The following is a 26310-nucleotide window of genomic DNA, read 5'->3' on the forward strand; positions in this document are numbered from 1 at the left end:
ACTCCCTGGAGGATTATTGCTGCTGCACAGTTGATATCTATCACCTTTCAGAGTGAAAACCCTTCCTTGGAGAAGGGCAGCAGGACATCAGGAGTGCTTTGCAGTCACACACGCCTTGTATCTTCTTCTGTGAAGGCTGGGAGATGCCACAAGCCTCACTCAAAGAGACTCACTCCTCTTTGGCGTATGGATTCCTAAATTCCTCCACTGAAATGCAGATTTGCAGGAGTTTGATTATGCCGCACATCAGAGAAGCTTTTGGGTGGAGAACAGCTTGTAATAATCAGCTACATGTCCCTTAGTACAAGTGTCCTGGTTTAGCAGTAGCAGTCATTTTTTCTACTGGTGCAGTGCTGTGTTTTGACTTTTGGCCTGGGAATAATACTGATAAAGCCGATGTTTTCAGTTGCTGGTCAGAATGTTTACCCTGACCAAGGACTTTGTGAGTCTCATGCTCTGCCAGGGAGGAGGAAAAGCCGGGAGGAAGCAGGGACAGGACACCTGACCCAAACTAGCCAAAGAGGTATTCCACACCACAGCACGTCATGCCCAGGATGTAGAACTGAGAGGGGCCCGGAAGGGCTGAATCATGGCAGGGTGGGGGTGAGGTACCGGTTGGTGAGCGGTTGTATTCTCTTGCTTGTTATTTCCTTTATCATTATTACTATTAGTGGTAGCAGTAGTGATTTGTGTTATACCTTAGTTATTAAACTGTTCTTATCTCAACCCGTGGGAGCTGCATTCTTTTGATTCTCCTCCCTGTCCCTCCAGGAGCAGAGGGAAGAAAGGTGGGGGGGGAAGTGGACTTCGTGGTTCTGATTTACGGCCTGGGCTTAAACCACGACAACAAGTATTATTTGCTGTTGGCTATGGCCTCGTGCCTCTGCAGAGAGCAGAGTCGTTCAGAACAACCCTCCTTTCCTCTCTGTTGAAAATTGGTGTCATTTCACCTCCCCAACACCTTTTTAATCAACCTGGATGCCACAATCTGCTTTGCAAGAAAAGGAATGATGCTTTCGGAGGTGCTATGCATGGTAATGCTCTGCTCAGCCTGAAATGCTGCTGTTCCGAACAGCAGCTTTAGGAAGGGCGTCTGTTTCTTCCTAACACCTTGCTCTTGTTAAACCTGAATGATTTTAGTTGGGAGGTTTAGAATTGTCTGATTTATAACTTCCTGATGCGAAAAGGGAACAGGGAAAGCAGAAGCAGTGAGGGCATTAATTGTGGCACAGCCCATGGGAGCCCCTCTTGGTTGGGATCTCAGTCCTGGGCTATCGTCCAGGATGAAATCCTGATGCCATAGTGAGAGCATGGGTCACACTGGGATTTCCTGGACCCCGCTCCAACACACATCCCTACCCATCAAATTGCTCAAATGAATGATACTTGACTTTTAATCAAGCCCATTAGAGCCATTGCCACAGTTAAGCAGCCTATTAATAAATAATAAATAAAAATTAATAAATGATCTTTCTCAGCCACTCCTTCTTCTCAGGTTTTGGATCTGGCTGATGTGAAGGAAAGTCCTTTTGATGTGGGTCCTTGGCCCCAAAACCTGCAAACCACCGTTAATCCCCACTTCATGCCCGCAACCAGATCAGGTTGATTTCTGCATCATTGCTGCTTGATTCATTTCCTTCACTAATAAAAAGGAATTGCTTGTCTCAACCACCAGGCCATGGTGAAGCTGTGCCTGTGATTCTCCACCATCTCCACCAAGTAGCCCTGTTTGTGGCAGGGAAACCAAAATCAGCTGCAATCTGCACAGAAACTGAAGTGAGAGCTCAGGAAGTCAAATGAAGACTCAAGCAAGTTGGAAAAGACCTTTAAGCTCATCAAGTCCAATCATTCCCCAGCACTGCCAAGGCCACCACTAACCCATGGCACTGAGGGCCTTGTCTACACAGTGTGTGAACACTTGCAGGGATGGTGACTGCAGCCCTGCCCTGGGCAGCCTGTTCCAATGCCTGAGCACCCTCTGGGGAAGGAATTGATCCTAATCTCCATCTAACCCTCCCCTCGAGGTATTGCCTCTTTCCTAGCTGCTCTCAGCCATCCCGGCATGTTCTGCTGACTTCAGTGACCCCATCAATCTGATTATCTGCTGTGGCAAAGAGACAAGTTCAACTCAATTAACATTTATGGATTCCACAGTGCTTTGCATAAATGTTTGCTTAATACACAAGTCAAAAATATCCCCAGAAAATGGAAATTACAGATAGTTAATTGCTTGCAGCTATGCACCAGTGTGTAAACTGGGGTTTCCATAGCACCAAATGGCCTGTTAGAGCAGTACGACAAAGTTAGAGCTTAAAGAGAAAAAACTTGAGTTCAAAATGCACAGAGGAAAGTGGATTCTTTGTGTTCTATGAAGCTGGTGCAGGGCCTGTAGCACAAGTGTGATGGGGAATGCCTGAGGGACCTGGGAGGCTTAGTTTGGAGAAGAGAAGGCTCAGGGGGGACCTTATTGCTCTCTACAACTGCCTGAGATGAGGATGGAGCCAGGAGAGGTCTAGTCCCAAGGAACAAGGGACAGAACAAGAGGAAATAGCCTCAAGCTGCACCAGGGGAGGTTTAGATGGAGATTAGGAACAATTCCTTCACACATGGATTAGTGGTGGCCTTGGCAGTGCTGGGGAATGGTTGGACTTGATGATCTTAAAGGTCCTTTCCAACGTGTTTGATTCCATGATTCTGTATGGTCCCAGCTTTGTGGATGGCTCAGTTTTGAGGGTTATCCTTTTTGTTGTTGAAACTCCAGATCACACCAAACCCACTCCCTCCTTTTCACCTATTTTTGGCTTTGCCACCTTTTGGCGCCTTTCACTGCTTCTCCTCCCACTCCCGCCAGTTGCCACCACTCTGCTGTGGGTTAATGAACCAGTTGCAAGATGGTCTCACAAAGAACCCATTTATTTATGAAAATCCATTTGGACAAAGCTACTGATCAGAGAGAGGCCGTTTTGTGGAGGAGGCTTGGACTTTCTCTCTGTAGAGATGCTACTATGAGAAGAACTTCACACCAAGCTCCTATTAGCTGCCCCACACACCAAATACCAAACTCCAGACGTACATCAGAGCCCATCTCATCCCCTCCTGGCCCTGACTGTATCACATTGCACAGAAGCAGGAGCTTTATTGTGTGGGATGGAAAGTCGAAGATCAGAGATACCCGAGAGTGGCCTCTCATCCTCAGCTGCTCTTGGGACTCACTGTCCCTCCTCTGGGGTGCCACAACTCTGTGTTTAACTGAGGAGTACGATTTTAGCTGCCAGCAGAGATGGTATTTCGGGTGGATATGCCACAGGAACACTGGGGCTAAACTTTGTGTTAGAACTGCTGTATTCATGGTTCAGCTGGAGAAAGGTTTTGGGGGCAGGATGGTGTGAACCAGGCCCTTTTACATGGTTCTGGGTGATGATGCACACATTGGAACTGGATGAACTTTAAGGTCCTTTCTAACCCAACCCATCCCATGATTCTATGATTAAAGATAAGTGATGAGCAAACACCCTTTTGTGTGTCTACCAGCAATCCCATTACAAGCACTACAACCAGCAGGGATACCGGCTGCTTTGCTATGACTTCCACATTCACAAAGCTGCCCGATTTTTGGGCCAAGCAGGCTCTTGCTTGGCTTTTGCTGGCTTTTTGTTTTAAGTTGGTGGAAGATAAATGGTTACACATGAAACAGGGCATAAATGGTGCATTTTGGAGTAATTGAGCAGACCTTGAGGTGTGTAGAGAGACAGGGATTTGCTGCTCCAATGCTCCTATTGGGAGCTAGGTGGGAAGAACCATTTCTGAGTGCCAGGAAGCAAACCTGAGCTTATAATCAATTCAGTGGGGGTAAAGAGAAGGCCATAAGCTGGGATGTGGGTTTCAGAGCTCCCTTCTGAAATGGTTTTGGCTTAGAGCACATTGTAATTGGGCTGAGGCAGCTCCTTTAATGATGGTGGGAGTTCTCTGTATGACTCCAAGGAGGAGATGTGCAGATCTGCTGGATGATTCTCTCCAGATGCTATTATTCTGCCTTTCAGAGAGCCAGGAGAGAGACAAAGAAACCGTCTTGCTTTGCAATTGAATTTCTGATCAGAGACCTGCCAACAAATCAGGAAAACAGGCTTAATAAACAGGAAAACCTCAAGGTTACAACTGATCTGTTGGAAAGGAGGGCTGGAAACAGCACAGAGACTGGGCTCACACTATATTTAGGTGTCCCATCCCCAAGCCTGGGCACGGGTTGTGTTGTTTTTAGGCTTTTCAGTCTTCAGAAGAAGACTCCTCTGTGCCTGTTGTGTGCGCAGAGCATCTCAAGGTTGGTGAAACCAGCTAATGATGCCTGATGCATATCATGTGCATGGACGTGGACCTGACCCAGCCGTCCTAAATGTGCAAATAACTTGGATGGGAGTAAAGAAAACTTAGGTTTGGGCATGTTGTACCCATCTACACAGAACGTTTTGGTTTTGCTGCATTGGTCTCCATCTATTGAATGATCACTTGGCACATTCCCATCAGCTTGGGCACCCCCGGCAGGCTCCCCTGCAGTCAGCGGCACTATTTATAAGAGGTGGGAATTTTTCCCACTTTATTTCAAGAGAGAGCTCTCTACAAGACACACAAGAAGCATTTCAGGCTGGAAACTGTCAGCTTGAATTGGAGGCTCTGCGCGCACCCGCGGGGTTATCCCACATTTCAAGCTGAGTGTTGCCTGTGAGAAGACAGTTGTCCTTCCTCTGCACATCTCATGCTTACAACATCCTTGGGCAGAAAACCTGGGGGACAAAAAGGCAGCATGGATATACATATATATATATATACACACATACACACATGCACACATATATGTCTTTTCTGTTGTTGTTTCTTCTTGAAATGCTGACTTCTGTAGCTCACAGCCTGTGCGTGGGGTTTATGGAGCAGATCTCTGCTTGCCTTATTCAGCTCTTTAGACCATTCTGAGATATTTGGTTTCATTTTCATGTGGAATTTGGCTTGGCAGCTGGGAAGAAACCACCATTTGGCTCTGGTTTGTAGCACCTTCTTGTGTATTGGCAGCACAGCTCCTGTGGAGTTGGTGGAAGAAGTTTCCTAGTCTAACCCTTGTGTTAAACCCCTTGGCTTCACCCATCCCTTCGATCGCTGCTGCCTGGGGCTGGTGGGGATTTGCAACCCCAAATTCCCAGACAGGCTCCTGTCATTCCGCCTTCTCCATGCCGCAGGGTTGTGCTGGGACAGCAGCAAGGGAATAAGGCGACAAGAATGGTGAGAAGTGGAAGTTTAAGCAGGGCACGTGCACGAAGCACGAGGCAGTTTGTGACGTTGTGTGGTCGCAGCACTCAGGAGGAGAGTGTGGAGCTGGAAGAGCTGCTCCTCACTGATGGCACTTGGCAGGATTTGGGGTGGAAATGAAGATGATCACTCTTGTCAATCTGGTTTTGCAGTCGCTTTGTTGCCCTTGGATCCATCCTTTTGCCCATTCATTTGATTTCTGCTGGAGTCATTGCTTAAACATGTGTATTCTCATCTCCAAGAACCGTTGGGGCTGGGGATTTATTAATGATTGAATCTTTCAAGTGCCAGGCTGGAGGCTGAAGAGTTGCAATGCTCCAGAAGTCATCACTGCTTCACTTCCAGAGTTACTGTGTGCTCAGCAGGGTCTGATGTTCAGCTGCTGGAAAATGAATGAGCAGTTCCCTTGCCCTATGCAAATCTGTCATGAGTCTCTGCAGCATTTCTGTCTTGCAGTGGACCCATTCCAAGAATCTCATTTCTCCACCACGAGTGAGAGATTGGACCAGCAGCCAGGAGCAGTCAGTACAACTGTCCCCAGATTGCCCCCAAACCTGTGGGTTTGTCCTCAACAAGCCAAGTTTGCCCACTTCTCCTTTTATTTACTCCTTTTGAATGTCTATTTGTACATTTGCTCTTTGTATGAACAGCCCCAGTGAAGATTATACATCATAACATGACTAAAATACTAGGTATATCCATGTACACATTGTAAACAGAATCTTTTATGCAAAAGACAAGGGGATGAGAAGAAAAATAGTTTTCCTGATTCAAACCAGATCCAGGAAGTGGAAGTGAATCATTTCAACCTCCTCTGAGTGAAAAACTGAAGAATCCTTATCTCCAAACCCTGTTCACTGTCAAAAGCTGTTTGATTCTGATGGAGTCCTTCCACATCCCTTTCTGTGCAGCTCTAGACATTTCCAGGTAGTGAAAAGCATTTTGATATGGTCAGTCATTTCTTCTCCAGACCCTCACAGACTTCCAAAATCCATCCAAGAGCCATCGCCTTGGGCCTTTTAGAACATCACAGTGATTACATTTGGCACATGTGGTTGATTAATGGCAAACAAAGTCTGGCTCAGGTCAGAAATCCTTCTTGAGAGCCCTGTTTCTTTGAGCTCTGTGTGTGGAGTAGCAACAGAAGAGCATTGTGCAGAGGGATGTGGGTGCTGGAGATGAGCTGAGACTGTGCAGAAGTGCCTGGATCTGAGTTGAAGCACCGAGTGGGCAGTGGTGTCCTGTGGATGTGCAGCCTGCTGAAGCTGCAAACAGCATTTTGGGGTGGATTTAATTGAATACCCCTCTGGATATTCAACAGGGAGGATGAAATTAAAGGTGGGAGGAGGAAAGTGCAAGCCTGGTTCATTTTCCTGTGGGTGGGATGCCTGGGGAGATCCCTACTGCCTTGCAGTGAGCAGGGAAAGACCTGCCAGTGTTGTACTTATGGTTTAGGAGGAAAACCCAGCTCTGTCCCAGTTCTGCATCCTGCGGTCGTTGGACAGGCAGCAAGCAAGGCAGAGGCCAGCCAAACCTCCCTTGTGTCGGAACATGAGCCACAGTGGAGCACATGAAGCTAATCCAAAGCTCTTGGGCTCGCCCAAGGATGGCAAGTGACAGCCATGGCAAGAGGCAGTAAAACAGCACAGAGAAAAGCCAGCACATCACAAACTGGGTGATGACTCTGGGTGGGTTGAGCACTGGAGCATCCTTATGAGTGGCTGATGGAGCTGGGGAGCTGCTTAGGTGAGTGTGTTGGAGTAGAAGCTGAAGCTTTCAGAGACTGTTTTGGAGTCGCTGCGGGAGGAGCCGTTGGAGGTCATGTCTATGGAGAGGCGCTTGGCTTTGCTGCTCTCCTCCAGCTCCTCTTCAGCTGCTCCAACTGCCGAGGACACGGTGGTCTCGATGCGGCTCACCTTGTACATGCTGCTCTGTGTCTGCAGGAACCTGGCTGACTTCATCTCCAGGCCCTCGTACTCACTGGCGCTGACAAATGGGCACCACCGGAATGCATGTTTGAACCCCACACGAAACCTGCGGGACAGGAGAGATGGGGAGAGGAAGGGGTGAGGGATGCGGAGGTGGCAAAAGGACCTCATAGGAGTGGAAAGACAGAGCTAAAGCACTGCTAAACAGCAGCAAAATGCTACTTGTTACTAAGGGGAGGAAAAAACCACTGCAAAACACTGAGCCACCGTGGTGAAACTCTCCATCCATACTCTCCTCCATCAGACCCTTTTGTATCTCCTCATCCTCCACCCTGTCACACCAAGATGCTGCCAGAGATCACTCAAAACCCACCTATCATTGAGGCAGCAGTAGATGATGGGGTTGTACATGGTGGAGCTCATGGCCAGCCACATAATAGCCAGGTAGACCTGCTGGATGAACTTCTGCAGGTACCACTCAGGGTTGAAATACTGCAGGGTGAAGTAGATGTGGTACGGCAGCCAGCACAGCGCGAATGTGCATACCACAATGATCATCATCTTCACTACCTGTGTGGAGAAGAGAGTACAGGGGAGCAAAGTCATCTGTTGGAAAACCCCTAGATGAGGTGCCACCCTACAAAGGGGCCATCTCTTTTTGCCTTGGAGACCATTCTAACCAGGAGCACTTGGTCAACATCTTGGTTAAACCATGCATGTTCATGGAAGACACATCTGGAGGACATTCTGCTCCATTAGCAGCAACCACGCAACAAATCTTGACCTGTTTCCACCCATAGCTGACTATTTTTGGCTGTGATTAGTTGGGATGGGGCATGAATTCTGGCTCCTGTTGTGCTCCTTACCTTCCGCTTGGCTGAGACCTGCTCGTGGTACCGGTCAGAGGAGTCACCGGGTATCTCGCTCGCCCAGAGGGTGATACCGACCACGGTGTAGGCACATCCTATCACCAGAAGTGGCAAGAAGTAGATCAGGATGGTCATGCAGAAGTGGTACCTAGAAAACATGAGGGTGGTTGAATGTGTCCTCCACCTATCCAGTCTTTTCCTTGCAAACCGAACTCGAAGGCGAAGTGTTTCACAGGGACAAAGGGAATGTGGCACAATTCCTGCAGGCACATTGCCTACACAGCTCAGAATGGGAAGGATTCCCTGCTTTCACTAGGATCTTTTCCAAGCATCTGCTGCCAGCCTTTGGCATCCCAGCACCCTCCTGGAATGGGATGAAGAGGCCCATGAAGAACATCCTAAAGCAAGGATATTTTAGCTGAAAGTGTTTTATTCTCACTTCCACTCTATTTACACCCTAGAGGTGAATGCTTACACTTATCACACCTTTATCAGGAGGAAATGACATATAAAGGATGGGAATATTCAGATGAAGAAGCCAAGGCTTTCCCTGCAGAGCAAACCCTGGGTCTTGGATGCAATCCTGGTCCACCATTGGTTTAGTTGAGCTCAGATGGCCCATGGCATAACCCCAGTCTGCCAAAACGCAGCCTAAACCCTTGTCATGGTGCTTTATTACAACTGCTCTGTGAATCCAGTGGCTGGGTCAGTTCTCCAGGCTGGTGGAAAGAGCAGGATCTTGGTTTCTGTTCACAGCAGGTACAAATAAGTCCCAAATGGAATGTCTGGGACTGTATTAAATTGTTTAGTACACGCCTGAGGCTATTTTGTCTCGTGTTTGAAGCTGGTGGAGTGTGGTGGATTACAACAGCCACTCGGATGCAGTGTGTTCAGTGAAGGAGTTGTGTTAAGAAGCTGCTTTCAAGAGGAAAAAAGATCACATTGTTTTTAACCAACAGGATGGGGATGAACAGTTCGACCTTGCAGGTTCCTTCCTACCCTCAGAACTTCCATAAACCTCTTTCCCTTGCAGAAAGATGAGCAATAGGGGAACAAGAATATGCCTGGCAGTACAGCGCAAAGGGTCACGCACGCTGCCACATCCAGAGGTGATTTTCTTCCAACAGCTTTAGGGTCTTGGCATGGTTTTTGAGGTGTGTGCCCTGCTTGGATACAAGGTGTTGCATGTGCTCAAGGCAGTCCTGGCCCTGTAGCCATGTTCCACACTCACACTCACTGATGGAATAATGAATGGGTCAGGCCCATGCCTAGTGTGACTCCCACAGGGAATGGGGTTGGCCTTGGCCCCATGCTGGATGCCATCTCCTCTTTGTTTTGTACCTGCAGTCTCATCTGGCATCCTCTTTGCCCAGCACTAATCACATTTGGGCTGGATTTTGGAGCCCTGTTTTCTATTTTGCTAATTAAAGAGGCGTCTCTGTGGCTCCGCGATGAAGATTTCATTGTGGTTCCCATCTAATGAAAGGTCTTAAACCAGCTGCAAACAGCAGGAATGCCCAAGGAGCTGTTAGTGTAAGCAAGATAGAGCCGTCTTTCAGAGCTGCCTGGGAATGCTAGGGAAAGGGATTTCCAAAGACACCTTGCTGGCTTCGGACCAATCTCCATGTGGAGCCATTCATCTGTTATTCTGTCTACAAGAATTGCAGGACCAAAGCACTTAGAGAAGCCTGGGACTGGGAACGTAAAGGTCTTCCACATGGGGATTTAGGGTCTGGTAAAGGATGGAGCAGCCTGTAGGAGTTATGGGACAGGGATGTTGGAGAAGGCGGCTGCTGCCACCTCCTTTTGCCTGGCAGGGCCCAGATGGTCACCGTGGGCTGATGTCTCCTACAGAATCGAGTGAACGGAGCATCTCTTCCCTTCCCCTTAACAGACTGAACTGGCAGCTAATGACATTGGAACACATTGGACATCTATCTTACACCAAATGAGGGAGAGGGAATGGTGCTGAGCAGCCGAATCGGAATTGGATTGAGCTCAATTGAATCGAGCTCAATTGCCGGCTCCTGTTGCAGATGAATCTCGCCTGCACCGAGGCCCTTGTCCACTTCCCCCCATGAGAATGGGCACGTTTTCACAGTGAAAACCCCCATGGGCTTATTCCGTCTCTGATCCCCTCTAAATGCCAGGGCTGTGCTTTCTGGGCTCCATTTGCCATGAGGAAAGACCTCTGGTGTTGGCAGAAGTCCCCTATTTTTGCTATTGAGCTGAAAGATTAACACCATTTTTCCTCACAGCCCAGCTGCCGAGCTGCAAGTCCTGTTCAGTCCCCACCAGATTCTTTGGGGTTTGGGTATTTAAAAGCTTTCCCAGCTTTCCTGCTTGCTCTCATGTGTCTGCAGAGCCCCTGGCTCACTGGAGCACAGGATGCTCAGGCTTGGAAGCGGTGACTGGCTTCCAGTGGCAAATCACTCACGGGTTAATTGTGGCGTTTTTCTCTTGAATTAGCTACTTGAGGACAACTGAAGACCAAATCATCTGTCCAAGTCAGGCCCTGAGTTTGTGCTGGTTGTTGCTTTGCTCTGGGGAGGCTCAACCCCAACCCAGCCATGTGGGTTGTCTAAACCAGTGGCATTTCCAACATAAGGAGGACGTGGAGCTGTTGGAGCGAGCCCAGAGGAGGCCATGGAGATGCTGCGAGGGCTGGAGCAGCTCTGCTCTGGAGCCAGGCTGAGAGAGCTGGGCTGGGTCAGCCTGGACAAGAGAAGGCTCCTGAAGGGGAGACCTTAGAGCAGCTCCAGTGCCTAAAGGGGCTGCAGGAAACCTGGAGAGGGGCTTGGGACAAGGGCCTGTAGGGACAGGCCAAGGGCAATGGCTTTAACCTGCCAGAGGGGAGACTGAGAGGAGCTCTTAGGCAGAAGCTCTTCCCTGGGAGGGTGCTGAGGCGCTGGCACAGGGTGCCCAGAGAAGCTGTGGCTGCCCCATCCCTGGCAGTGCTCAAGGCCAGGTTGGACACAGGGGCTTGGAGCACCCTACTCCAGTGGAAGGTGTCAGGGGTTAGAGCTGGATGAGCTTTAAGGTCCCTTCCAACCCAAACCATTCCAGGATCTATGATTTCTTCACATTGTCTGTATTTACCACAGCAGCCTGGAATAATTAAGGTTGGAAAACACCTCTGGAGACGAGCTGGGCCAGCCCCAGCTTAGTTATTGCCATCTCTGCCTTCAATGCGAGTAAATAAGATGATAACGAATGATACCATCCTGCTCTCTGCAACCTGCCCCTTGCTGCTGACCAGCAAACCTTAGTCTTGCATTGAGAACTTCACTAGGCTCAGGTTGGTTTTAACCCCTCTGTGTGTGCGTGTATCCCGTGCTTTGGCTCCAGCCCAGTTCCACAGCCCTAATTCATTGCTCCACGGGACTGGAGATCACAAATGCCTCTTTTATCCTCTCCGCTCCTTCTTCCTTAAACACATGACATTTAACTTGCTGCATGACCAAGGGACTCCAAAAAGCACCCGCAGGGCTGCCTGAGCCCTTTGGAAATGCCACATTTAATGAGTCGGCACCTTATTGGGAAGGAAGGAGATTCCTGCTGAGCTCCCACGGCCCAGGCTTTGCTTCCCAGCTGGAGCTGATCCCACAGAGCCCCTTTTTGTAACTTGGTTTTGGAGCTGCCAAGTGGATTTTGGGGTATTACACAGAATCACAGAACATTAGGAATTGGAAAGGACCTCAAAAGATCATCTAGTCCAATCCCCCTGCCAGAGCAGGAACACCTAGATAAGGTTACACAGGAATGTGTCCAGGCGGGTTTTGAATGTCTCCAGAGAAGGAGACTCCACAACCTCCCTGGGCAGCCTGTTCCAGTGTTCTGTCACCCTCACTGAGAAGAAGTTTCTTCTCAAGTTTAAGTGGAACCTCTTGTGTTCCAGTTTGTACCCATTACCCCTTGTCCTATCATTATTTGCTACTGAGAAGAGCCTGGCTCCATCCTCGTGACACTCACCCTTTATATATTTATAAACATTAATGAGGTCACCCCGCAGTCTCCTCTTTTCCAAACTATAGAGACCCAGCTCCCTCAGCCTTTCCTCATAAGGGAGATGCTCCACTCCCTTAATCATCTTAGTTGCCCTGCGCTGGACTCTCTCCAGCAGGTCCCTGTCCTTCTTGAACTGAGGGGCCCAGAACTGGACACAATATTCCAGATGTGGTCTCACCAGGGCAGAGTAGAGGGGAAGGAGGACCTCTCTCGACCTACTGACCACCCCCCTTCTAATACACCCCAGGATGCCATTGGCCTTCTTGGCCACAAGGGCACAGTGCTGGCTCATGGTCATCCTCATATCAACCAGGACCCACAGGTCCCTCTCCCCTGCACTACTCTCTAACAGGTCGTTCCCCAACCTATACTGGAACCTGGGGTTGTTCCTGCCCAGATGCAGGACTCTACACTTTCCCTTGTTGTATTTCATCAAGTTTCTCCCTGCCCAACTCTCCAGCCTGTCCAGGTCCTGCTGGATGGCAGCACAGCCTTCTGGCGTGTCAGCCACTCCTCCCAGCTTAGTGTCATCAGCAAACTTGCTGACAGTACACTCAATTCCCTCATCTAAATCGTTGATGAATATATTAAATAATACTGGTCCCAGTACTGACCCTTGAGGCACTCCACTAGATACCGGCCTCCAACTGGACTCCGCCCCATAGACTACAACTCTCTGGCTTCTCTCCTTCAGTCAATTCGCAGTCCACCTCACCACCCGGCCATCCAGTCCACACTTCCTCAGTTTAGCTGTGAGGATGCTGTGGGAGACTGTGTCAAACGCTTTACTGAAGTCAAGGTAGACCACATCCACTGCTCTGCCATAATCCAACCACCTTGTTATGTCTTCATAAAAGGCTATGGGGTATTTGGACTCAGCAAATCCCAAACCATTGTTTTTACCTGTTATTACCTGGCCAAGATCCTTCCCCCCCAGTAAAATCCCATTTACCTCCTGCAGGAATGATTCTTTTCCCAGGAAAGCTTTAGGGATACGGATTGCAGGAAAAGTGCTGCAAAAGCCAGAGCCGTACCTATGTCTATGAGTAAGTCCTCGGGGTCAGTGCAGACCCCACATCCACAGAAAATATTGCATCTTGGCAGCTTTACTTAAATTTCCCTCAAGGATTAGCATCCAAGAAGGGCAGGGAGCATGGCACAGCGTGAAGCAATGATTGGACTACAAGCAGCATTAAACTCACCTTAATGTGCCCCCAGGATGATACGGATGGAGATTTTGCTACCATCAGCCACGTACCACTGGCCCTTGCTTGGAGCAAGCTCCTCTAGTGGAAGGTGTCCCTGCCTGTGGCAGGGGTTGGAACTGGATGAGCTTTAAGCTCACTTCCAACCCAAACCATTCCATGACTCTACGCTTCCTGCATCCCAAGGAGCTTTGAGCCATTCTCATCCTTCCCCATTCCCTTTTTTTTCCATGCGTTTATTGCGTGTTTCTGTCCCCACTGCTGGCAAAGTTCCACTCACGTTTTCCCATAGAGGTTGGTGCTGTGCTCTGGCCACTCCACCAGACACACCAGCCGCCCCGGCAGCTCCTCCATCACCGAGTAGTAACCCTGGGGGAAGGCCAGCAGGAAAGCCAGGAGCCAGATGACGCCAATGACCACCTTGGTGGCAGTGGCCGAGAGCCGGGGTTGCAGAGGGTGGATGATGGCCATGTACCTGCAAGGTGGGAAAAGGAGAGAACAAGACTGGAAAGCCCCAGTATTGCAGATTTTGGGGCTGGGTTAGGTCTGCCTTGCATGGGGGATGTACTTTTGACACCCTTAAATGCATCCATTAGCATTTCACAGACACAGGTTGGGCAGCAAAGTGACTGAGAGCAGACTGAGGAGAAGGACTTGGGGGTGTTGGGCGAGGAGAAGCTCCCCATGACCCAGCTTCAGTGTGCACTTGAGCCCAGAACCCCCCCATGTGCTGGGCTTCACCCCCAGAGCGCGAGCAGCAGCTCAGGGAGGGGATCCTGCCCCCATGCGCTTGTGAGACCCCCCCTGCAGCCCTGTGTGCAGTGCTGGGGTCCCCACATAAGGACACGGAGCTGTTGAAGCAAGTCCAGAGGAGGCCATGAGGATGCTCAGGGGCTGGAGCAGCTCTCGTGTGGAGCCAGGCTGAGAACATTGGGGCTGTTCAGGCTGGAGAAGAGAAGCTGCGTGGAGACCTCAGAGCAGCTTCCAGTGTCTGAAGGGGACTGGAGAGGGACTCTACATCAGGGACTGGAGTGATAGGACAAGGGGTGATGGGTTCAAACTGAAACAGGGAGAGTTCAGGTTGGATAAAGGCAGAAGCTCTTCCCTGTGAGGGTGCTGAGGCGCTGGCACAGGGTGCCCAGAGAAGCTGTGGCTGCCCCATCCCTGGCAGTGTTCAACGCCAGGTTGGACACAGGGGCTTGGAGCAAGCTGCTCCAGTGGAAGGGGTCCCTGCCGGTGGCAGGGCTTGGAGCTGGAGGAGCTTTAAGCTCCTTTCAACCCGAACCATTCCATGATTCTATGACCCCAACAGCAAAACAGCATCAAATAATCAATTTATGGAAGATTCCAATTCTCTGATTGTCTTACAGCATCTTACCCTTGAGATTTGAATCCCTTTGGAGACACTCATTGATTTGTAGCTGAAAAGCAGCTTTGCTCATGCAAGCAGCAACCGGCTGCTTCTGCAATGACCTTTTGTACACAGGCAGCCACGATGCTGCTGTCTGGCAGCAGCCCCTTTGGCAGCACCCTGTGGTTTTGCACCCTTGTAAAATCCTATCTCTGTGGTAGGCAGCAGTGCCAAGTGTTACAGGAGGAGAACCACAAATAAGAGTGCTGGACCAGTGTGAGATGGGGGATCTAAGGGCCATCTCTATTTGCCTGGCTCATGGGCTATTTTCCCTGTGCATCAGTCATCCTCCGTGAGGAAAAGCTCCAGTGGTGACAAGGCAGATGGAATTGATTGCCCTGCAAATCTGGCCGTGCAGACCTGGCAGCAGGCAGCAGCACTGGAGGATTTAAGTGAGAACGTCACACGTTTCTTATTTGATTTCCCCCCTTGCTCCATGTCAAGCTTTGGCAAGAGGAGAAACATCGCAGTGCTCTACATTGAGTTATGGCCCGAGGCATTTGCAGCCTCCTCTGTTTCTCCCTTTGTCCCTTCTCCTTTCAGTTTTCCCTTGTATTTCTTTTCCTAGATGGAAAAGACTCCCTGTGTTTCATTCTTGGGTGGTCACTTGCAGGGCAAAGCCATAGGGATTAATACAAAACTACGCAGGATGTGCTGCCATCAGCTCTGCCCCAGGGTACCAAACCTTATCAGCTTTGTGCAGCTGAAAACCCACCTAATTCGCCTGATAATAATCCCTGGAAATCTGTTTAGTACTTTGGGAACCGGTTAGGAAGAGCCAAGGCAATGGCTGTTAGTGCTGCTCATCACAGCAGCTCCTGATGCATTCCTGGTCTCTTGGTTTTTGCATCCATGTTTCCCATCTTTCCCTTGTTGGACTGTGAACAGTTTCCAGGGATCCTGCAGAGACTCGTCTCTCTCCTCTTCCCCATCCTTGGTGCTGGCTGAGCCCCTTGTTACTGGGTTTGATGAGCTGGAGGACATCTGGGTGGGCTCCATCATGGGCTTCACAACAGCAAGAAGTCCAAGTGCCCAAGTTCGTTGCTAGTGCTTGACTCAATGGTTCAAATGGTGAAAAACGAGGGGTTTCCACAAAAGTTGGGCCATTTCTGTTGGAATCCTCACTTGGAGAAACATCTGAGGCTGAGAGCTCCAGAAAGCAAAGCCAGTGCTTGACTGCAACCACCCAGAAATGCTTCTACATCTCCAACTTCCTTTCTGACAGTGCATTTCAGAGGACTTTCCTCATCAGTTTAAAGCCCTTTGCAGCTGCAGAAGCCCTCATGGTTGATAAAACATCCAAAGAATCACTGTAAGAATGAACCAAACCCCAACCTCACCATCAAGTGCAACCCATTATTGGGGTGTGCAAGAGTTGCTCAGCTCCTTGAGGAGACTTTGCCTGCCTCTTCCCCATCATGTTTGATGTTTAAAACCCACCACGTTTAAAGGGCTTGGCACCAAAGCACACAACTTCACACCAGACACTACTGATGACGTTGGAAATGCTGTTTGCTGCTGTTTGAATAGTTTATTGTGGTTTGGGGGGTGTTACCATGACGATGGGATGGCATCTGAGCACAGCCTTGTACCAGGGTAGCTCTGAGCGGGTGGGTTATTAAATAGATACTGCACTTTAGGCAGTGTAGCCATCGATTAATTGCATCTGGAAAGCTGGAGTCTGCCTGGATAACTGACACTGCTCAATTGTTTCCACCCTCATGGAGATGAGATTAATATAATAGCGAACATTTATGAAGCCTTTTTCATCCCAGGGTTTCCTTATCTGCTTCATTAAGTGATAAGGATAGGACAGATGAGGGATGAGTAACCAGGAGGATGCAGGGTTTCTGCTGTGGGTTTTATTGCACAATGATTGCCTATCCTGAGCAAAGAGGGTTTAGTGCACAGCCAGTCCCGGGGGAGTCTGCAACCAAGTCAGAGCAGATGCCCTGGGTTGAGATGGGTCAAACATGTCCAGCACAGCTCTGGGTCCTTCCTAAGTGCTTGAGTGAGGCCAGAGGAGGCCACGAAGATGCTGTGAGGGTGGCAAGGGATTGGGACTGAATAAGCTTTAAGGTCCCTTCCAATACAAACCATTCCGGTATTCTACCTAAGAAACAAGAAGCTTCTCCATACAGAATCCCTTCCTTTTCTGCTTTCCACAGGGACTGTGTCACAGCAGCGTGGATACAGAGTCATTGTCCCTCGAGCAGGTTTGTGTATGGAAGCTTGGCCTTGTCCTGCTGGCCCCAAATTCCTAGTGTCTGAATGACGGCCGAGGAGGGAAGCTGAGCCCTGGGCTGCTTGAAACATGATGCTGGGGATGGAGGCGCCACAGGCAGCTGCTTCCTCCTATTTATTGCTTTGACATCAACCAGTGACCATCCAAACTGAGATGGACAGTGAGCTCCTGCCCTGAGTGATGCTCAGCGCTCCGCAAAGCATCTTCATCCTCAGCATGGGATGAGAGACGAGGACCCAAAGCAGAGCCCAGCCCCACTGAGAGACTCTGCAGATGCTGTTATTCGAGGCCCCTTATCAAGCAGTGAGTCCTGGCACTGGTTTACAGCTCTAGGGTGAAGGGGGAGAACAAATGGCACCTCAGATGCAGGGCTGGTGACCCATGAGACCCAGCGCACTCAGTGCACAGGTGGTTCCCACTGGGTATTGTGTAATTAAGGATAAATTAAGGAATAAATTAAGAAAGCCATCAAATAAACCAAGTATCTCCCCAAACTCCTGCCGTGGCTTGTGCCAGCACCCAACTTGCCGATGAGCACCATGATCACACCAAGACACATCTAAAACCTGAGGGCCCTGTGCCTCTGAGCCACCAAACTGTCACTAATCCATCTCACTCCTGTATTCATTGTCATGGGAATTTCAAACTCCCAAAGGAAAGGGGGAAAAAAGGTGTAACTTGGTTTTGGACAGGCTGAATTAATATCTAGTGGATATGGGGGGTTTAATTCCAGTTAATACCCATCAGATCAGAGTCTCCTCCTGGGAGCAGGGGCATAAGAGCCCTTGCCCATCCCCATCCCACGGCTTTTCAACCCCAGCTGGGAAAGCAATGCTGCTGGTTATCCAGCAGCTTCCCAGGGCTTTTGCAGCATTCAGTGATGCTGGGTTTTTTGGGAATGCCAAAAGCCTCTTTGGTTATTGCGACCTGGTGCATAGGGAATGCCTCAGGGCTGATCCTAAACCCACCTCCATTTGCTTCCCTCTTCCCCTTCCAATCTTCCACATTACATCCCAGGATTACACAGTGCCGGGCACTGATCAAAACCTTGCTCTGCAGAGCCCACAAGTCCATTAAGTCAAGATTAAACCCAACCCCCTGGTGTTATATTTGGGTGTAAATGACTAATTGCTCTGTCTGTGCACTGATGTAATTTCTCCTCTCCAGAGGGTTTCTTTCTGCAGTAATCACCTCCCGGGGAAGGCAGGGGGTGAATGTGCTCCTCTTGTGCAGCTGCTTCAGCCAACCTGGGAGTTCAAGCTTACAAGCAGTAAATAATGTTCAGAGCCACTTTTTTCTGCTGTAGATAATATGGGGCTGGGGAGATGTTAACATCTGCAGGCAGTGATTGGAGGGGCTGCGGTGGGAAATGAAGGTTTAAGGGTTTACAGTTTCCTCTGCAGATTGATGGATCTTCAGACACCTCCCTCACAGGGAAGAGCTTCTGCCTAAGAGCTCATCTCAGTCTCCCCTCTGGCAGGTTAAAGCCATTCCCCTTGGCCTGTCCCTACAGGCCCTTGTCCCAAGCCCCTCTCCAGGTTTCCTGCAGCCCCTTTAGGCACTGGAGCTGCTCTAAGGTCTGCCCTTAAGGAGCCTTCTCTTGTCCAGGCTGACCCAGCCCAGCTCTCTCAGCCTGTCAATGAGCAACAGGAACACGTTGCCCTGGGAGCTGCAGGAGGTCAGCCCCACCATACGTCATTTTTAGAGCTGATTTAGAGCAGAGGATGCCTTGCAGAGAAAGGGACATCTCTGCATCAAATAGCCCCAGTGCTGCAATGTCTGCACCCTCGAGGCAGGGCTTATCAGTGTTTGTTCAGTCTGTGGTGTTTGCAGCTTAGATCACGTCAAGTTTTGACATCAGAGAGGATTTTTTGCCTGATTCTCTCTCATTTAGAGAACAACCTGGGAAGTGGGTTTGATTCCCAAGCAAGTCATCCAGGCTCTTCACCTTTGCCTGCATTCCTGGCTTTCCATCATTAGAATCATAGAATAGTTAGGGTTGGAAAGGACCTTGAGATCATCCAGTTCCAACCCCCCTGCCATGGGCAGGGACACCTCACACTAAACCATGGCACCCAAGGCTCTGTCCAGCCTGGCCTTGAACACCGCCAAGGATGGAGCATTCACAACCTCCCTGGGCAACCCATTCCAGTGCCTCACCACCCTCACAGTAAAGAATTTCTTCCTTAGATCCAATCTAAACTTCCCCTGTTTCAGTTTGAACCCGTTACCCCTTGTCCTGTCACTACAGTCCCTAATAAATAATCCATCCCCAGCATCCCTATAGCCCCCTTCAGACACTGGAAGCTGCCATGAAGTCTCCACGCAGCTTCTCTTCTCCAGGCTGAACAGCCCCAACGTTCTCAGCCTGGCTCCATACAGGAGCTGCTCCAGCCCCTGAGCATCCTCGTGGCCCTCCATCCCATGTTTGCTCATGGTGAGTGGTGATGCTCAGAGAAGTATCCAAGCTCCAAGGACAGAGAAAACATCCAGTGTGTCTAATGGTTGTCCCGTGCACCATGGATACTGCAACATGGGTACATGGCACTGCTGGGCTCCCACTTTTCCTGGAATACTGGGAATACCCAGGATTTTCTCTCTTTCGAGTGAATGGGGAAGAGCTGGAAGCCAGAAAGGGATTATGCGATGTCCTGTAGTACTGATACATCCCACAATGTAGGACATGGCAATCTTTATGGTGCCAAAGAGAGCTGTTGGGCCCCTACTTGTGCAGGATGCTGAAAAGCATCATGGCTTTTCCTGAGCAGATTTACCAGCTGCCAGCCTTGACGCCTGAATTTCCTGCTATTGTTGCAGGGCTCAGAGTCACACTCGCTATAGGATTCACTTCTTTCTGTGCTCTCTTCAGTGCCCAGGCTCCAATAGGTCCTGGGGAAAGAGCTGATGCTCTATCTGGAAGCAAAAGCCATTGGGAGAATTAAACCCACTTCATCACTTCTCCCAATGGCTCTGTTATGGTTATGGATCCATAACCACCGGATCTTTCCAAGGTGGTTTTATACCTCCAATGAGGGTGTTGGCAGAAAGCAGAAGTGGGGATGGTTTAGGGGAGCAATCTGCAGACTGAGGTTCCTCTGGGACATCCAAATAGACGGTCCAATGCACCTGGGAACCTGAGGCACAGTCAATTCTGATTCCCTTTTTGGGTGGAAATCAGCTCTGCAGTCATGTTTGACTTCAGGTGTAGGTCCTGGCTGTGAATATAACCCATTTTGCTGAGCCTACCTGGCTCTGCTGCTCCAAATCCAGGTACTTGCTTTACTTGTTCCTACACTGCTCTTTCCTGCTTGCCAGGACAAATTCTTCCCTCTAGGTTCCTGGAACAAGTTCCCACGTTTCCTACATTTCAGTTACCATTGTCAAGACTCAGGCACAGGAAAACAAGGAATTTTCCAGGGTATGGGCATGTTGTTGGGTGCTGATTGCTGGGGGGGGGAGGCAGAGAATGGGCTTTGCTGCCTTCACCTTCCCAGGTCCCCACCTCAGGAGAAATGTGGGGATGAGGGATGCAGGAGATGTTCTGCAGCTTCTTTTGGGCCCTGCTTGGTGGGTTTGCCATGGGCAAACCAAGCCTCTGTGAAGGTTTACAGATGCAAAAAGAAACCTGGAAATGCCAATTCCAGCCCAAAATCCAGCTCCGGGCTCCCAGACTTTGCTCCCTCTTTCACACAGCTTCTCCTGGCAGCTTTGCTTGTCTGGTTATTCCAGGGTGCAGACCAAAGGCTCAAACCCAAAGTACTAAAAGGGAATCATCTCTTTAATTCATCCTAACCTGAGAGGGGCTTTGCTGGCTGGTCCCCAACATCCTTACAACACAGATGCTCCTGAAACAGAGCCACTTTGGTAGCATTCATCTCTTTATGTATTATTGCCTTAATTCTCTGTTACGAGAGCTTGCCTATGTCTGATTTGCGACGGGGAGAGGGTGTTGTAACCACACCAGGGAAAACCGAAACCTGAGCCTGGTTTTAATGACTAGAGAGCATTACCCATCCAGAGCTGCTTCCCAAGCTGTCAGTTGTATTCATCATAGGGAAACATCCGTGCCAGTTAGCGCAGCGCTTAGATATGAGCTGGAAATGTGCTGGCATACGGCAGTGCAAAGCTCTCCCCTCCCCTCACATGTATCCCCAGCCAAACTGTCTTTCAGTTCCTTGGAAGCAGGACCAAAAAGAGGCATTGCAGAGCCGAGCTGTCTTTGGGAAAGATGATGTGTTGGAAAAGTCTGTTGCGCTTCAAAGGCCAGTATTCCAGAGGGAATTGTGGAGCTGCCTGAGCGCCGTGATTTATCTCTAGTGCTGCTGTGAAAATGCCATCAGATCCAAGATTTCTTGGAGGGGGAAAAAAGAGGGGAGCTCACCCTGGAGGTGCACGGCTGTTTTGTGTCCCTTGCCATATAGAATCCCAGAATCCCAGCCTGGTTTGGGTTGGAAGGGAACTTAAAGCTCATCCAGCTCCAACCCCTGCCATGGGCAGGGACACCTTCCACTGGAGCAGCTTGCTCCAAGCCCTTGTGTCCAACCTGGCCTTGAGCACTGCCAGGAATGCTCCGCTTGGAAAAGGCAGTATCCCTGAGCCATCACACCTTCCTCTGCTCTTGACCCCACTGGTGTAATCAAGGTGGGTTTGCTTGAGGACACCCACCCACCAAAGCAAGGGGCTTTCCCAAGCCTGAGCTTCCCTCCAAGGCTCCTTAGAGGGTTCCCAACCCAGACTGGGAGACACAGAAGAGCTCCTGCGGCGCATCTGACACTGGTGTCTTTTATGTCATTTTGTGCTCAATATCCAGTTCTCTTTTAAAGCAGGAAGTTGGGAAAGGGATGGATGGTTCTGCAGAGGAGCTGGGAAGGGAGAGGACAGCGATGCTACACATGCACACCCAAGACACACTATGGAGGGGGTTACAAAGCCTTTCCTCGAGCTCCTTTCATCGAGCTGACAAAGGATCCCTAAAGCCTCCTGCTGCCAGGGCAGGGAGATGGGTTATTTCTAGTGCTCTTTTACCCAAACGAGCTATATTTTAGTTGCAGTGTTCCCCAACAACCAGAGGTCCCATGAACCTGAGCACAGTGCCCTGGAGAAGGCAGAGCTGAGTGCTGGGGAGGGTTTGGGGTTCGATGCTCAGAACTCACCTATCCAGGGCGATGGCCGTCATGGAGTAGATGCTGGCAAAGACAGCAGCGATGGGGAAGAAGTTGTGGAACTTGCAGTAGAGCAGCCCATAGTACCACTCGTTGTGGATGGCGTAGGTGAAGTTCACCACTGTGTTGAAGGCAGACATGGAGGCTTCGGCGAAAGCCAGGTTCACCAAGAAGTAGTTGGTGACGGTGCGCATTCTCTTGTGAGCCAGGATGATCCACATCACCACCACGTTCCCCACCACCGACACCACCACGATGAGGGTGTAGGCAACAGCCCACAGGGCCACTTGCCATGGGGGCTGCACGAACTGGTTCACAAAGGACTCGTTCAGGGAGGCATTGAGCAGCTCCAAGTGCTTCAGCTCCTCTTCCAGAGGCAGAGCGTTATCCATCGCACCACGGCGCGGCCACAACAGGCACAGGGATGCTGCAGGGAGCAGGTCCCTCCTGGTTTGGGGTGAAGAAGGATCAGGGTGCACAGATGCTGTCAAGTGCAGGTCCCTCCTGGTTTAGGGTGCAGCAGGATCAGGGTGCACAGCTGCAGTTGGGTGCAGGTCTCTCCTGGTTTAGGGTGCAGCAGGATCAGGGTGCACAGATGCTGTCAAGTGCAGGTCCCTCCTGGTTTGGAGTGCAGCAGGACCAGGGTGCACAGATGCAGTTGGGTGCAGGTCCCTCCTTGTTTGGGGTGAAGAAGGATCAGGGTGCACAGATGCAGTTGGGTGCAGGTCCCTCCTGGTTTAGGGTGCAGAAGGATCAGAGTGCACAGATGCAGCCGGGTGCAGGTCCCTCCTGGTTTAGGGTGCAGCAGGATCAGGGTACAACAAGTTTGGGGACCACACAGCCGGTTTGGGGTGCAGGTCCCTCCTGGTTTAGAGTGCAGCCATTCTGGTTCAGGACATGGGTGCCTCCAGTTCAGGGGATGACTGTTGTGGGGTGCACAGTTGTTTTAGGGCATTGGTGTCTCCTGGTTCAGGGTGTAGCCACTTTGGGGTGTAGGACCCTTCTGGTTCAGGGTGCAGTCGGTTTGGGGTGCATGGCTGGCTTGGGGTGCCGGTCCCTGCTACCTCTGGGTGCAGCTGGAGCAGGAGGTCTGGCCATATCAAGGCAGTCCACAGGTTTGGGGCGCAGGTCCCTCCCGGTTAAGGACTGGTTTGGGATGTGGGTCTTTCCAGTTTAGGATCGGAGCAGGATGCGTGTCCTTCCCAGTTAGGGTCCAAAGCAAGATGCAGGTCTCTGCCAGTTTGGGCACAGCTGGTTTGGGATATGAGTCCTCCCCGAGTTCAGGACCAGAGCAGGCTGCAGGCTGCAGGCTGCAGGTCCCTCCTGGGTTTGGGACCACAGCAGAATGTAGATCGTTCCTAGTTCAGGACCAAACCGGGATGCGGGGAGCAGGATGCAGGTCCTTCACGGCTCAGGACCAGAGCAGGGTGCAGGTCCCTCTGGTTCGGGGTGCCACCAGCTCGGGATGCAGGTCTCTCCCGGTTCAAGATGCGGGATGCAGGTTCCTCCCGGTTCAGGACCGCAGCAGGATGGGTCCCTCCCGGCTCGGGGTGGCGCCGGTTCGGGCCCGGTTCGCGGCTCGGGGTGCAGCCGGTGGCGCGGAGCCGGCTGCGGCGGGCGAGGCACGATCGGGGCTTTTATAAGCGACGCGGGCGGTGCCAAGGAGCGGGTGGGCAGAGCCGGCCCCGAGAGCCCTCCCCCGGCCCCGCTCCCCCGGCCCCGCTCCTGCCCTGGGCACTGCGGGCCCTGGAGCTGCGGCCCCGGCCGGGGCAGGAGCCCCCCGGTTCCCCCGATCCCTCTTCATCCCCTCCCCGGCCTCTTCGCCTTCCGATTCTTCCCGTGCTTTGCGCCTTTTGAGGGGGGGCTGCTGGGGCCGAACCCCCTCTCAGAGGCTTGGAACACGCTGGTAATTGTAAAGCTCACACATTTGATGTAGTACATTCATATATCACGGATACCACAGCCAGGGGATCCTCCAAACGGCTTTATGCTGTGGTCGGTGAGTGCTTTGCATCCCCGATGAACAAAGCAAATGTGGGACTATGTGGAAAAGGGAAAGGTTTTCCCGCACCGGGGGGAGCAGCTTCCCAACAGGACGTTTCCTTTTAGTGCCCCTTCTCCTCTCAAGAGCCTTTTCTCCCAAGAGTAAGTCATTGGAATCTGATTAAACTACAAAGAGGGATTCGCACCCTCCCACAGCCCAGGTTTATAATAGCCACCAGACAGGGGTGATTTTAACTTACTCCTCCAGTGCCGTGTTGTTGCCAAGTGTGGGCAATAACAGCTCTGCTGCTGCCTGCCAGGAGAGCTGGTTTTCCCTCAGGATGCACCGGTGTGATGGCGAGGAAAACCACCCGGGAAAGCTGAGCGTGGCCCTCTGGATGCTCTTAAATGGTGTTCTTGGGATGCAGCGTCCCAAATGGATGGAAGAGGAGCAGTGAGCTGGAGGAACCGCTCATGCGGAAAGCTGCAGCTTCCCGAAAACCAGGAGAAATCCGGGTTTGAATCACTGGGTGTCGTGGATGGAGGATGCTCAGCTCTTGTGCAGGATCAAGACTTAGGGAAGCCTGAAGGACTGGAAACCTTCGGTCCCCAGCACCAGGTCAGTAGTTGAAGGACATGGAGCTTTTCAACCTGAGGATGGACAAAGGAGGGGATGAACGGATCCCAACCAGCCCCTTCCTGGGTGACCATAGAGGGGTCCAGGCCGGTGGCCGAGCGCTCCTCCCGCATCCGGATGCTCCTGGACCACTCGATGGCAGCATTGTATAAAAATGCAGTAGGAGGAAGGGGCGAGCAGGGCAGGCTCCCTGGGGTCGGCATTCCCAATTCCCCCCCCTCGCCAGGCTGCTCAGGGGCATTGCTGTAGCTTTGGCCAAGGGTGAACCCCAAAGGAGGGGACGATGCTTGTGGCCCCTTCATCCCCCCCCAGCAAACACTTTCCCACTCCCTCCATCCCCAAAGGTGGTACCAGCACCCCAAGAGCACTGCAGGGCTGAGGGTGTGCATGTCCCTGCCTCCTGCCTCAGTTTCCCCATTAGGATAAAGGGGGTGATGCCTTTGCATGCTCCTGTTGAAAAGAACCAGCTCTTCTTTTCCCTGTGCTGCTGCCATGCAAGGAATGGAAATGCAGGATAATGGCTCGACCAAAGCAGGATCTGGAAGGGGCATGTGTGGGATCAGCACGTTCAGGTGCTGAGTGTTGGGTAGTTTGGGGGGGATTTCACCCAAAGGATTCGTTTCCTTTCTTTTGGAAGAGATTCCATCCAAAGGAAGAGAGTGAGTGAATCAATGCCAGGAGGGAGCCCTGCGGGAGGGAGAACACGTATTTCTTGCTCAGCAAAACCAGATCATTGCAAGCTTTTAACAAGTAATGAATGTTGTGGGTCCCTGTGAAGATGCCAAAGCTATTCTGGGCGCCAATGCTTTGCTCTGTTCCAACAGGACCCTCCTCCCTTTCCCTTAGGACACTTGTATACCTTCATGTATATCATCAGCCCTGTCAGAGCACACAGAAAGGCTTTGTGATGGGCAGCTGCAAGGAACCTTGCCTTTTCCTGTCGTGTTTTCCAGAAGGACAGGAGCCTCTCACGCTAGAGGTTTCCCAGCAGGGTCCCCTGAGCTGGTGTGATGTTGAGTGCGTGCAAAGTGTGGCTGTTGGGAGGCAAAACTGGCCTTGTCCTTCAGGGAGCCAGGAGAGATGGCGGTTTTCCAGCTTTTATGGGTTCGAGTCCTTCATCCACCCTGGCTTGGACCCCTCTCCCCATTGAATAAACTGGATGTGGGCAACACCAGGATCAGGTTCAGGACAATATCATGTCATATCATGGAATGGTTTGGGTGGGAAGGGACCTTAAAGCTCATCCAGTCCCAACCCCTGCCACAGGCAGGGACCCCTTCCACTGGAGCAGCTTGCTCCAAGCCCCTGTGTCCAACCTGGCCTTGAACACTGCCAGGGATGGGGCAGCCACAGCTTCTCTGGGCACCCTGGGCCAGCACCCTCACAAGAAAGAGCTTCTGCTCCCCATCTTCCCACGTGTGAATGCCTTGGGTTTCTATTGAGCAGAGCTAGAGCTCTGCTTTGGGGGTTGTGTTTACAGCTGGCTGGTGTTTCCCGGCTTGGAGTGGTTAGGTAGTTAAACGTGCTCTTCCCTCCCTAGGTACCTTTGTGCTGTGGGACCTTGTGG

General features: G+C 51.1%; 1 protein-coding gene across 1 annotated transcript; it reads right to left on the reverse strand.

Moving 5' to 3' along the window:
* Nucleotides 1-7037: 7037 nt before the first annotated feature.
* TACR1 (tachykinin receptor 1) lies at nt 7038-22515 on the reverse strand (the record flags this gene model as incomplete). The annotated part of the gene is made up of 5 exons (XM_080634452.1): nt 7038-7329; nt 7597-7793; nt 8090-8240; nt 13586-13780; nt 22115-22515. The coding sequence occupies 5 exons, from the start codon at nt 22513-22515 to the stop codon at nt 7038-7040; spliced, it is 1236 nt and encodes a 411-aa protein (XP_080490578.1).
* Nucleotides 22516-26310: the final 3795 nt, after the last annotated feature.

Source organism: Psittacula echo (genome assembly GCF_963264785.1).
Source record: "Psittacula echo genome assembly, chromosome: 25".
In the NCBI taxonomy this organism is placed as follows: Eukaryota; Metazoa; Chordata; class Aves; order Psittaciformes; family Psittacidae; genus Psittacula; species Psittacula echo.